This window comes from Mus pahari, chromosome 3, assembly GCF_900095145.1.
Source record: "Mus pahari chromosome 3, PAHARI_EIJ_v1.1, whole genome shotgun sequence".
Classification (NCBI taxonomy): Eukaryota; Metazoa; Chordata; class Mammalia; order Rodentia; family Muridae; genus Mus; species Mus pahari.
Genome location: NC_034592.1, coordinates 22,294,334 through 22,307,749, shown reverse-complemented (window position 1 = coordinate 22,307,749; position 13,416 = coordinate 22,294,334). Strand labels below are relative to the sequence as shown.

Here is a 13,416-nt window from a genome sequence, read left to right as displayed (position 1 = left end):
AATTACATCAACCCTCATCAACTTCCCCCACCCCATGGACTGGACAGTGATGAACTCTGACCATGGGGAACCAGTCTTTTCTTTGTAGAGCACCTCTACAGCTAATTATATAATAGGCTGACAGGTTTTTTTCACAGTCACAAGATGTTAGACAGGAACCCAACATGGTTCACAAATCTAAATATATTTTTAAATTTCTAATTGTATTCCTAGGACTGAGTATTTCAGTGATTCCCTCACCCAAATTTTGTACATATACATATTTATATATGTATGCATATATTTGTATAAAACATGTATACACACACATTTCAAAGAAACTATGTATTCCATTGGTACACTTCCAAATCAGCTTCTGAAATTTTCATCTTAAGTTTTTTAAAGATATCTATCTGTAACTTTTTAAACACTTTTAAATACTTAAAAATTACATCAGTAGTTGAAATAAGACTGACACATCATTTAAATGTATGTAGTGGGATCTAACCAGCACAGACAAGAAAGGCATTTTCTGCCAACCCATTGCTAAGGTGACTGCAAAAGAAACAAGGGGATTGGCTTTCCTGTTTCCGGCGCCACTATGGTGGACGGATATTCAATCGAGAGAGGAAAGATAGAGGAGTGCAGTGGTGGAGAGGCAGAACTAGAGATGAGATGGTGTTGATAGATGTGAGAGAAGCCTGTGGTGGATCGGGGGAACATGCGTTGCTGAGGAGGGATGACAGGGTGGGTGGTGTGCAGCAGCCTGGGGCTTACACTCAGACTCAGCCCCCAAATAGGAGGCACAGCCACATGACACACTGGCTCCGAGCAACGACAGCACGTCCAAGATGAAGAATGGTTCATTTTTGCTATTAGACTTCCTCAAAAGACCTCTATGGTCTGTGCTGCCCATGGAAACCACTTTGGTATCCGTGGTCCACTGTCCCATGCCCATGGTCCTACAGTAGCTGGGAGCCATGTTTATGTCCCTGGCCCAAGTTACCACTGAAAACCATAAGGATGTCCTTGGTCTGGTCTGCTACCTGAGGCCATGGTGTTCCAAGTCCATTCTGCCACCAAGGGCCATGTCCAGGTCTGGGGTCCTACTGCAGCTGAGGTCTATGTCTGTGGTCCATGTTACCATCAAAGTCCAAGCAGATGTCAATGGTTTGTGCTGCCACCTGAAGCCATGTTGATGTGCATGGGTCATGCTGCCACAGGGGACATACTGACCTGAGTGGCCTTTGCTGCCACCTAAGGCCATAGTACTGTCCAAGGTCATGCTGCCTCTAAGGGCCATGTATGTGTTTGTGGTCCTACTGAAGTGGGGGGTCTGTGTTGATGTTCATAGAAGTCCGTGGTCTGTACTATCTCCAGAAACCATGTGCAAATCTAGGATCCATGATCCCACAGACCAGAAAGGACAGGGAAGCTACTTTTCCTACTGATGACTGCAGACTCACAGTTAAGAAAAAGGGACATAAAAACCTTCTGTGACAATCCCATCCTGTCCCCTTCCCCCAAAAGTAATAGCCTAAACAGAAAGTCACCAAAGAGAATTCTTTAAAATGTTGATAAAGATGTTGAAGCATCACCCTCCACGAGAGACGCCTTCTGAAGTGGGCGTGGGTGGGGAGGACTCAGTTTCATTTAACGGCTGATCACCAGGAGTGATCATGCTCCAGTGAGTGCATAAGCAACACAAATTATACGGTTTTTTCTTTCTCTTTTTCCTTTTTTGGGGGGTTGGAGGTGGGGAGAGGGTCTCAAAAGGTTTGAACTGTGAGAACTGAAAAGAAGTGCACTCAGGGTTCATGATGTGAAATTCCCAAACAATCAATAAAATTAGGAAAAGAAAGTAAATGTTTTCTGTTAGTCTAGTGACTATGGGTATATATTTATTCTTATAAATAATAGTAGGTACAGCAGACATTCTATTCTAAATAAATCACAATCATTTTTACAAATCAAGAAATTGGAAAACTAGGATACTGTCAATTTTATTATCCCTACATCAACATAATTTTATAGAATCATTTCTACTTTAAACACTGGAATTTTAATTCAGCTTACTTGTACGATGTCTCTGAATCCTAACTGCCTAATTCTAGTTTGTACTGTCACAGTAGTCAACCAAAGACACCGTGATATACAGTGACACAACTGAAACTGGAAGGTCATGGTGTTGTCAGTTAAACCTGATCTTCGGCTTCCATTATATCAAGTCACCATGATGGCTCAGGGCCTGCCCTGTTTGTTCCCTCCCCTCTTAAGTCATGTTGTCCTGTGCCCTGTGACCTCGGTCCTTGAAGTTATATAAAGAATCTGGGTTCTATTATGTTTCTTTGTTGAGGTTTGTTTACATATTTTAGCAGGCAATTACTTAGATACCGTCCCAAACTCTAAAATCTCGGTTCAGTTTTTTTCAGCCTGAGCTGGAAAACTCAAGAGAGCATTCTGTGTGTTGTTTAAGGCTCAGTAGGGTTGAGTAAAGAATATAAGCAGAACTCAGAGAACCTTCATTTCCAGCTGTGGTGACCCTCCTCGTGCTCTGTCCTTTGGTTCCTCAAGCCATCTAGGTGGGAGGTTTCTGCTGGGTACCACTAATGGAGCCACCCTTGGTTTTAAAAAGAGGCCGTTGTTTGCTTACCTGTGCTGTCTAGAGTTCGCAGTGGGTCTGGGCCTCTTGGCAATCCCTGAGAACTCTTGCTAAATGTGGCTTTTTCTCCATATTGCTCCATCAGTTCCAAAAGTTCTTTCCTAATTTCAACTTACTTCAGTGACTTATTGTGGTTGTTACTGTTCGGATTTGGGCTTTGGGGTTTGGTTTGATTGTTTTGTTATTGTTTGAGACAGGCTCTCACCATGCAGTTGAGGTTAGCCTGGAACTTCCTGCATAGCCCAGACCGATCTCAAAGCTATAGTCTTCCTGGGACAGCCTCTCAAGTGCTGGCATCAAACCCTTATGAAACCATGCCCAGCTGTCATGATTTTTTTTAATAATGAACTTATGTTGAATGCTATCAAATGACTCTTCTGTGTCTTTCTTCCCCTGTTCCACATGTACAAAACACTGGGGAACCCTTGGTCCATCGTCTCCTCCGTCTTCTATATCCATCATGGTTGGCATTGGCCCAAAAATGTGGCCAATGGGCAGAAGGCACTTTACATATGCGGGGAACTCCCTCAAGATTAGCTACTGAATGTCTGCATTCTCTTGAACTTGTCTGCTTGACTCTGGATTTTATGGATGCTATTCTTTGGGCACAGCTCTTGACTCAATCAGTTCACCAAGTTGAAGATGAAGATGTGTTCACTTTTTGAGCCAGAAATCAATGAATGGTTACCAGAAGATGAGAGAGCTCACACAATCTGTTTTTATAACAGTTCAAATGAGGAATGCCCAAGTTTAAATCTATATATTTCTAGAGCTGGTTTTATTATAGAATGGGGCCCAAGTGGGAAGATAATAAAATTAGAGACTTCAGTTGGGTTTATATTAGGTTAGCTTTTGAATGAGCCACAAACAGAGTTTTCAATCATTTATCACTCTACCATTTATTATAAGTCAAAGGCTGAGGTAACGGCATGGGTAAGACACCCAACAGCTAAACCCAAGGTTCCTGCTACCCAAAATGCAGAATGATGGAGAGAGAACAAAGCAACCACTTTACCATAGCATGGGCAAAGAATGCTGGGAGCTGTGACATAATCAAGTGGGTGGCACCCTGAGGAAGGGATGATCATTCTAAGCTAGTGCAGAGTTTTCATATATCCCACAACATCACTATGACACACATCAGTTCGTATGTACCTGTAGGAAGTCTGAAATGAGCCTTCTACCAGGCCTTAGAACCAGGGGGACTTACTTTGAAATTGCTAAAAAACCAGGGAAGAGTTTGTGTCCAGACCAGCATAATTTAGGGTGAACATACATACACACATACATAACATAAATACATACATACCACACATACACACATGCATTCGTTGCTCTTTCATCAAATATGGCTCAAATGATGAGCTGTTCTTACACAGTTCTTCACCTGTTGCATTTCAGTTCTGTGTTAAAATGTCTGCTGTGGAGGGGATCTGCACTTCAGGAAGCTCAGCTGCTAGCCATCACACCTCCAGGCCCTCCAGATGTGTGCCCCAGAGGATAGAGGGTTCGTCCAGTCACTTGGTGACCTTCAGCCTGCTTCCTCTGGAAATTGGCCTTCACTCCATAAACTTCTCACTTGAGACCTCATTTGGGAACGAAATCTTAGTAAAGACATTACGGGTAGTGGTAAGAAAAATATGGTTCTTTAAAAAATATGTTTCTGGGGAAAAATGCTATCAGCAATTTGTGTCAATAGTTGTGTTTGGAGCCAGGAGCAAGGGAGAGAAAGGATGGTTTAAATAGAACACGGTGACCATTGAGGGATCCCACTGAAACTCACACGTATTTGTGATGCTTTCTTGCAATTTACACATTAATCTGAAATTATGCATAAAATTATTAAATAGAAAAATGATACCTGATTACTGCAGAAAATAAAAATACCAAAGCCACAAAGGAAAAGAAAATCACCAATAAAGCCCAAACTCCGGGCTTCCCAAGTTTTACTATTTGGTACGCACCTTCCGGGTCACCCCTGCCATCTTATTCAGAAAGTGTATCTTGAAATCTATGTGCAAAATATGAGGCTAAATACTGAATATAAAGTAGTAACAGACATTTAAAGACCTCGCCTTGTAGATTTCCCACTTTATAAATAGGTAATAAGCAGGCCAAAGGGGAAAACAGCAATACATTAAGGATTGTTGGCCCTGCCATTTGCTGAGTGTTCTCCTGACATTAAAATTCCACAATTATGATTTTCTAATATAAAATGAAATATTGTTCCTCCAAGTGTTACATGGCTAGTTTGGCTAGTTAACGACTTCTCAGGTCATCCAAAGCCTTCATTCTTTGGGTTGTTCTGAGCTATGCCATTAACTTCAGCAAATGCGTATTCAGCCAGCACAGTGACTTATGTCTGTAATCCCAAGTACGCTGGAGGCTGAGGCAAGTTTGAGGCCACCATGGCCAATTCACAGAGACCCTGTTGAAAAGAAAAGCTGTGCCGAATCTTTTGGGTCGATTCTTTCGTTCCCTGCTCATTCCTGCTCATGTCTGTATCACACTAGGAAATGGAGCAGGCATCTTCGCTTTCAGTGGTGGCTCCGAGCTTCCTATCAGCATTACACAGGATAAATTACGGATCTTCTCGTGGGCTTCCTCAGCTGTTATTGTAGCACTTACCTCCCAGAGGTTCGTGGAAACTGAATGAGTTAATATATACAAAGCATTCAAACCAATAACCTGTCCCATAAGAACATCCATTCAAGCATTCACTCTGACCAATGTTCAAACAGCCAGAATCTTTTCATTGCATGTATGCATTGAAGTATGCATATCAAGTTTGCTTTTTCAGAGAAGGAGCATTTTTTTGTTTTTGTTTTTGTTTTTGTTTTTTAAACCGGCAAAGTGGACTGGAAGAACTTGATCCAAGGAAATTCATGTCTTATATATGTAATTATACCCTTAATGGAATGTTTTCTGGTTTCTCTTTAGCCAGAAGGAGTCAAGAGGGAAAGCTCTGCCGGCGGGACTCTGGACCCTAAGGGAATTCGTGGTAGGAAAAATGATTTTAATTTTTATGTGTCATCTTCCAGCCACAGAATTAAAATGTAACTTTAATGTAACTGACTGGATCTGTTTGAGTGGGGCCAAACATAACTCTACTAACAATATTTAGCGGACATTACAATGCGAACACATTGCAATACAACTCATCCCTTGGACTCCATAGTCTATTCATAACGACAGTAACGGGCTGTTTTATTATAAAAGCCTCTGTAAAGAACACCTGAAACCAAGTCATTCTGCAATGCAAAGGCGCTGTTAGAGACTCCACAGTCAAATGAATCTCTCAAAGTCCCCCCCCCCCACTGCTCCATCTCTTCCTCTTCAGCTGATGTGCTATGAATCGTCTCAACGGAAGAGCTTTTCCCACATTGGGAACTGAATCCTGAGCTAAGTCCAGGCTTGCTTCTGAAAGTCAGAATCGGAGGGCTACAACTATTTTCAGCCAGACAGACTACTATAGCCCTTGTTAAATTATTACAACATCACTGGATTCCAGTTCTTTGTCGCATTATTTTTACCCTCAGAAAATCCTTTGAAAGCATCCTTGCCTCTCTGTAACAAAGGAGTAAACGCACTGTACTCCGCCTGGAGGCACATGCTAACTAAGCTCCACAAACTCCATACCCTGTCATCTTTAGTTCAAACTTCTTAAATACCGTCACTGACTCATTTTAGCACAGTATCTTCAGGCTTATCAAGGGTTAAATAACAAAGATGCTTCTTGAGGAATGTTCTTGTACCTTTACCAAAGCCACGTAGCTCCTCCATGAGATCTCAGAACTTACGCACAGCATCTTCCTCTTGCCAGGGACTATGCTAAGTGCTAGAGCTGGATTTTCACCATGGTGACTTTGATGAGCCCTACAGTTACACCTTGGATCTCCGCACCAGCTGTAGTATCCCTGTACAATGTTAAAACAATAAAAACAGCCGGGCGGTGGTGCACACCTTTAATCCCAGCACTCGAGAGGCAGAGGCAGGCAGATCTCTGTGAGTTTGAGGCCAGCCTGGTCTACAAAGGGAGTCCGGGAGAATCAGGGCTCTGCTACACAGAGAAACCTTGTCTCAAAATACAAATAAAATAAAAACAGTTTGTATAACAGCTTAGTTAACTTAGTTGAAGCTTGGCTCTCTGTCAATACAGTGACAAATGGCATCATGTTTTGGGGGAATGGTAGGATATTTTAACAGTATTTTTATTCTTTATATGTTCCATACATTAATGCAATCGTGATCATAGCTAATCTCCACTACCAACCCCAACTTCTCTTAAGTCATCTCCTTTCCAATTTCATGTCCTCTTTTATTTATTTTTTATTTATTTACTTCATTATTTTTTATTTTTTTAGCCCACCGGGTCCAATTAGTGTTGCCCATATATTATTCATAGATATGAGGTCATCCACCAGGGTATAGGCAACTTACCAGTATCTACCTCCCTAAAGAAAACCAACTCTCCCTTCTTTGGTAGCTATCAATTGCCAATAACTTCCTCAGGGAGGGACATAGTCTGTTGTGTGACAATACTTTCCCTGTGGTGACTAAGCACACATCTCCTCATCCACCATAGGCAATCCCCAACAGACCACAGTCAGAAAACCATCAAAGGTCAACTTGGTGAACCAATGAGTTAGACAGGGCTTACTGACCAGAATATGAGTGACAGGTGGCTTACAGAAACAGACACGATTCACAGACAGATGCATCACCAAAGGTCACCTCAGCGTCAGTGACAGTTCACAGAAGCTGGGGGCCTGGAGCACACTGCACAGCCTGCAGGCAGCTCCCCAGGCTGGAGGGTGTGATTTCCAGTTACCCCTGATCTAAACCTCTTCCAGGAAGCCTGGCTGGCTTCTGCTTCTCCCAGGCAGCTGGTCGGGTTGCTGACTCTTCTTTGCAGCTTTGCTTGGCGGAGAGGCGGAAGTTTTACTCGCTTATTCTGTCAGGAAGGAACCCAGTGAATCTGGTCTTCCTGGAACTTCCCGTGGCTACTTTTGAATTGTTTACCTTTCGGCTTGAGGAGCTTCCTGCAGGATGGAATGTTTCCATCTCAGAGGAAGCTGTTACACAACCGGCCTCAGGGGCCCCTCCCTCATCCCTGCAGGACCTTTTAACTGGCTTGACCCTGAGCACAGTAGCAGTCACAGTTGAGCTCTTCCCCATCTTCTGACTCTTAAATTCTTTATGCCCCATCTTCCAAGATGTTCCCTGAGCATAGGTTTGGGGGGAGGGGGTCATACAGATGGTCCATCTCTAGTATTCTCAGCACTTGGGACAGTCCTGAGTCTCCGTGTAACCACTAAACTGGTCCTATTTATGACATACAATAGGAAGCAGCTGTAATTTAAAATTCTCTGACACCGGCGTTCTGAAGCTGTGGAGCTGTGAGCATATAGAAAAGTGCTTAAGTCAGACTGGGGAGAGAGGAGGCAGGAAGAAAGTTTGGTCGCTCTTCCTGATGGAGCTGATGGTCAGACAGAGATATGGAATCACAGAGATTCCATATCAGTGATTTGGGGCATACCACTCCTTCCTAGTGGATAATGTTGATATAGAAGTAATTTATGTCATACCTTTTAAAGACCAGAAGTCTTACACGAAATTCAGTGTGTTGTTTAAGGAAAGTATACAAGCCTAGGGTTTGATTAAAATCCTTGACTACTTTTCTCTTTTTAAGACTTTAATGTTATTATTAATGTGCTTTATTGTGAAAAATTATATGTTAGTAGATATATAATCAAAAAATAGTTTTTTCCATTAAGAACTCTGGGTGTGTCTGAGTTGGGGGATATCCAGGGGTCCCCCATCCGCTCAGAAGAGGAGGGGCGAGAGGAATTGGGGGAAGGTTGGGTGGGAGTGACTGGGAGGGGAGCAATGAGCAGGACGTAATGTAAATAAGCAAAATAATTAGATTAAATTAAATAAAGGACTCTGGGCAAATCTAATCTTGTATTGTTGTTGTTGTTGTTGTTGTTTTTATTGTTATAGGTATTGTTACCAGACGAAAGGAATTCCCATACAAGATACCATTAGATTTGGTCCCCAAGACCAAAGTTGAAAGGATTTTGAGTGTCAAAGGTAAGTTAATAAATCCAACTTCTGGGCCAGCTGGTAGAGTGGCTGCCTAGCACGCATGAAGCCCTTGATACAGTGGTGCCTGCCTTAATCCCAGCCGTGGGAGACGGAAGCAGGAAGACAAGAAACGGAAGGTCAGCCACAGCTGCATAGTGAGGTGAAGCCAGTCTGAGTAGCCCTGTCTCAAAAACAGATAAATAGATAAATAGATTTTTTAAAAAACAAAAACATTCTTTTTTCACTCTGTGCTTCAAATCAAAATCAAATGTATTCGTGATTACTCTTTATTTCTCTTCATCTCCACACATAGGTTGGCGTATGACAGAACTCTGTCTTCCATTTTCCTTGTTTTCAAACACTTGATTACATTTCTAACTCCTTTCCCCTAATGTACTTGGAAATTACCCTGTGAGGATAGGGTACCTGTAGTGAATCCAGTGACATCTCTAGAATGGGGTGCAGCTGTTTCACATGTCACTTCTAGTGGTCTCAGCAGTCAGTCCACTAAAGACTTTGAGGCCTGTAAATGGCCTTGCGATACCAGCTTTACGTCCACGCTTAAGTCCTGGCGTGGTCGTACTTGCTTAGCCCATTTGTACAGCTATAATGAAACACCAGAGTCTGGGCAGTTTATAAAGAACAGGCTCATATTCTGGAGTTTTCCAAGTCCAAGATCAAGATAATAGAGAGCCTGGCAAAGGTTGTTCCTGTTTTTACAGCTGCTGTCTTGGTGGGTCACCCTCACATGGCTAAAGTGTAGAAGAGGAAAATGTCAAAGGGTAAATGGCTCTTCACACCCTCCAGAAAAGCTTGCCCTCTAACACCACCACCTGTGTGGGTTAGGCTGCAGCAGATGCAGGGTCAGAGGCATTCAAACCAGAGCAGGGATTCTTTGCCCTCCAGGGTGTTTGCCGGAGGGGCATCATTGATGGGTTACCCAGGGGCTTCAGTCTTTGCAGTGAGGTAACACATCACCAACAGGACAGAATATCCTGGCTGCATTTTATCTTGGAATCATAGACTAGAAAGGACTCTTTTGATCACGTGCCATCTTGACGTTAGACTTATAAGAAATTGGCTTGCCCAGGGTTGGTTGCACAGTGTTGCTACAGATTGAGGGGCCAGCACCTTTTCCATTCAGGCTCCTTTGGCCTACTTCACCTGAGGATTGGTCAGTGTGGGTTATGATATCAGCACCTAACTATGCAGCCATTTGTCTACCACATTACCTTATCTGCCACCAAGACTTTACGCTGCTAATCAAATCCAGCTTTCTCCCCTGATTTCTGGGACACAGGTAAACTGCTTATATTAAAAAGGGGAAGAGGCGTTGGTCATTTCCTCTTCAGAATACACTGTTGGGAGCAGATAGTGAGTGGTTACGTTCACTTGGGTCTCTTTTTCTTTCAGGGCTGCTTATAGGGGAGTTCTTGTCCACGGTTCTGAGTAAGGAAGGCATCGACATACTAACCCACCTCCCCAAGGGTAGTGCTGAGGCAGAGCTCATGAGCATAGTTCCAGTGTTCTATGTTTTCCACTACCTGGAAGCAGGAAACCATTGGAATATTTTCTATCCTGATACATTGAGTAAAAAACAGAGCCTGAAGAAAAAAATAAAAGAAGGTAAAAAAAAAAACCCTAATAATTATTTTATACATAATTTTACAGAATTCTAAGCAAATATATTATTGAACATAATATTTAAATTGTTAAGAATTATACATATATTATTACTTATAAAGAATTTTAGCAAGAAAAAAAAAAACATGGCATGTTCTCTTTCTGAGGCATTTTGGCTTAACTTACCAAAACGCTTGGATGCAAACCAAGACACCTGTCTCCAGACTCTACGGGGCTCTCCCATCCTCTCTGAATGGGAGCAGAAGGTTCTATTTGATTCCCAGCTCAAGTAGTTCACACAGTTCCTGTGAGAAGCCCAGTGTTGGCCACAGAGCTCAAGCTGCTCACAGCACAGAGGGCTCACTCACCAGGCTGATCCAGCCTGCCCAGGAAGTGAAGGGCTGCTCACAGCACAGAGGGCTCACCAGGCCAATCCAGCATGCCCAGGGCGCTGTGTTCTTCTGTTCTGGTTCCTCACAGGGATGGTGAGCGTCATGTCCTACAGAAACGCTGACTATTCCTACAGCATGTGGAAAGGGGCGAGCGCTAGTACCTGGTGAGTAACGGCTGTATCTTATATTTTCATGCAATAGTTGATCCATTCATTAGGAATAACAGTCACAGGATAGGGGAGATGGCCCAGTAGGTAAAGACACCTGCTACCAAACCAGGCAGCCTAAATTCTAAGATCCATATGGTCTAAGGAGAGAACTGACTTCCACAAATTATCCTCTTGTCACACACACTAGCTCATGTGATTCAATCAATTGATTGAATGAATAACTTCCATAGTGAAGCTCTCTTCCATTTGTTTAGACTGACACCTCAGTCCTTCCACACGCCTCTCTTGCTCTTACAACCACATCTGATTTAGTAAGGGTGTGGATGCACCTTCAAATGGATCCTGGCCTTGACTGCCTTTCCCCAGCTTCAGTGCCCCACCCTGCCTGGAGCCAGTTTTCTCTGTTCTCGTTCTTCTGACTTCAGACTTGATCTCCTGCACTGACACTGAGCACAGGAGGCCCAGTGGCCTCAGGGCTCAGAGCCACTCGGAGGCTTCTCTTCCCACCTAGGGTAAGAACCAACGGTCCCTTATTTCCCCCTCTCTGCACATCTTGCTCTGTGCTCCACTGGAGCCCTATGGTCCCTCATTGCCCCTCTAACACACTGATAGTACAAGCTCCCCACTCAGGGCCTCTGCACCAACTCCTCCCCGGGCGAAGGACTGGTTGCCTTATTTCCTTCAGGGACTTACTGAAAGTTACCCTCTTAAGGTGGCCTCTGCTGTCTCCTCTGTATAAGTCTATACCCCAGTGCACCCAGCGCATCATCCTTCCTCTCTCTGTGTCCCCAAAGAATGTGTGCAGTGTGTGGGCAACTTCATGAGTTCCTAGGACCTCGTATCATCAATAAATCTCATTCAGTGAGAGATGGCTTCTGTAAACCTTATAATTTAAGGAAAGACAGTTTAAATGAGGCGAATGTGTACACAGCAGTCTGTTTTCACAACATGCTTTCCTGCTTTGACAGGATTCTTAATTTTATTTACTTTATTTTATTGGATTTTTTTCCTCTCCTATTGAAAGATACTTAGCTTTAACAAACAAAAATGAAACCAATGGCTGGGCATGGTGCTGTGTACTTACAACCCCAGCACCTGGGAGTAAGTCGGGGGAGCATAAGTTCGAAGCTGGGCTGCATCCCAATGCCATATCTGCAAAGAGTGGGAGATTTAAAAAAAAAAAAAAAAAAAAAAAAAGACTGGATGTGTGCCCAGTACTCCATAGGCTCTACCGCATAAAACATGCTTACAGTCTGCAATAATTTAGAATTTTTTTGACAGAGTCTTTTTATGTAGACCTGGCTGGTCTGAAACTTAACTATTTAGATCGGGCCTGGATTGCAGCCATCCTCCTGCCTCTGCCTCTGCCTCCAGAGTGTTAGGATTGCGTGTATGTACCACCATTCCCAGCAAGGTATAGTAAGTGAATTTTAGATGTTTCTGAAATTTTCATCTTTGGCTTCTTAGTTCTTGTAATTCTCTCTTGAACAGTCTTATCTTTGCCCACGACCTCTCTCACTTCTATGTAAACAGCTCCCTAACCAGTGTTTCTAATGAGCTTCTCTTCTGACCCCAGGTCCACATTTCTGGGTGTCTAGATACAAAGAGGGCCAGATGCAATGTACCCCCAAAGCCATTACTTTCTTTCTCAAACACACTTTCCAGTCCCTCGCTGAACCCTCTGTCTTTCATTAAATCAGAATCGTAAGTTGGTTTTTGATACTCTTCCTTTAGATCTGTGTCCAGCCTCAGCTCACAGGGTATCCAGAGCTATACAGCAAGACCCTGCCTCAAAGTAAAACACAAAAAACCACAAAGATATTAACGGGGAAAGTCCCAAGGTCAGGAGAGTGTAACTATTATACTGGTGCTTTGACACATTGGAAGCTTGTGTGCTAGCAACAATGTAGCGATCATGGGTGAGCCGCTGGCATTTGTTGGCTGGATCTTGGAAGCAGTGATGCCTGTTGAGAGATGGAAGGGGACTCAGAGAGGAGAGAGTGTTGTTGTTGTTGTTGATGATGATGATGATGATGATGAACTATTCTTTTGTGCTTTGAGATTTTTGAAGTTTTGCTCCTGAATTTTTTTCTTTAAAATGCATTTTGAAAATACAAATTAAAACAGGTTTGGTTTTTTTCAAGACAGGGTATCTCTATATAACCACTCTGATTGTCCTGGAACTTGCTTTGTAGACCAAGCTGGCCTCAAACTCACAAGAGATCCCGCCTGCCTCTGTCTCCCACGTACTGGACTAAAGGCATGTACCACCGCACCTGGCTAAAGCAACATTTATTATTATTATTATTATTATTATTATTATTATTATTATTATTATTATTTTCTTTATTTACATTTCAAATGCTATCCCAAAGTTTCCTATAGCCTCCCCCCACCTCTGCTCCCCTACCTACCCACTCCCACTACTTGGCCCAGGCCTTGCCTTGTGCTGGGTCATATAAAGTTTGCAAGACCAAGGGGCCTCTCTTCCCAATGATGGCCG

At 43.1% G+C, this 13,416-nt stretch overlaps 1 protein-coding gene across 1 annotated transcript in view; it reads left to right on the top strand.

Annotated features, from left to right (window-relative positions):
• The window catches only part of LOC110317539 (complement C5), an 80,543-nt gene that overhangs the window by 38,411 nt on the left and 28,716 nt on the right, over positions 1 to 13,416 (top strand). Inside the window, exons 21-25 of the mRNA XM_029536963.1 lie at positions 4,043 to 4,270; positions 5,582 to 5,642; positions 8,645 to 8,734; positions 10,142 to 10,354; positions 10,832 to 10,907. Coding sequence (XP_029392823.1) covers positions 4,043 to 4,270; positions 5,582 to 5,642; positions 8,645 to 8,734; positions 10,142 to 10,354; positions 10,832 to 10,907 — 668 coding nt within the window. The remainder of the gene's footprint in view (positions 1 to 4,042; positions 4,271 to 5,581; positions 5,643 to 8,644; positions 8,735 to 10,141; positions 10,355 to 10,831; positions 10,908 to 13,416) is intronic.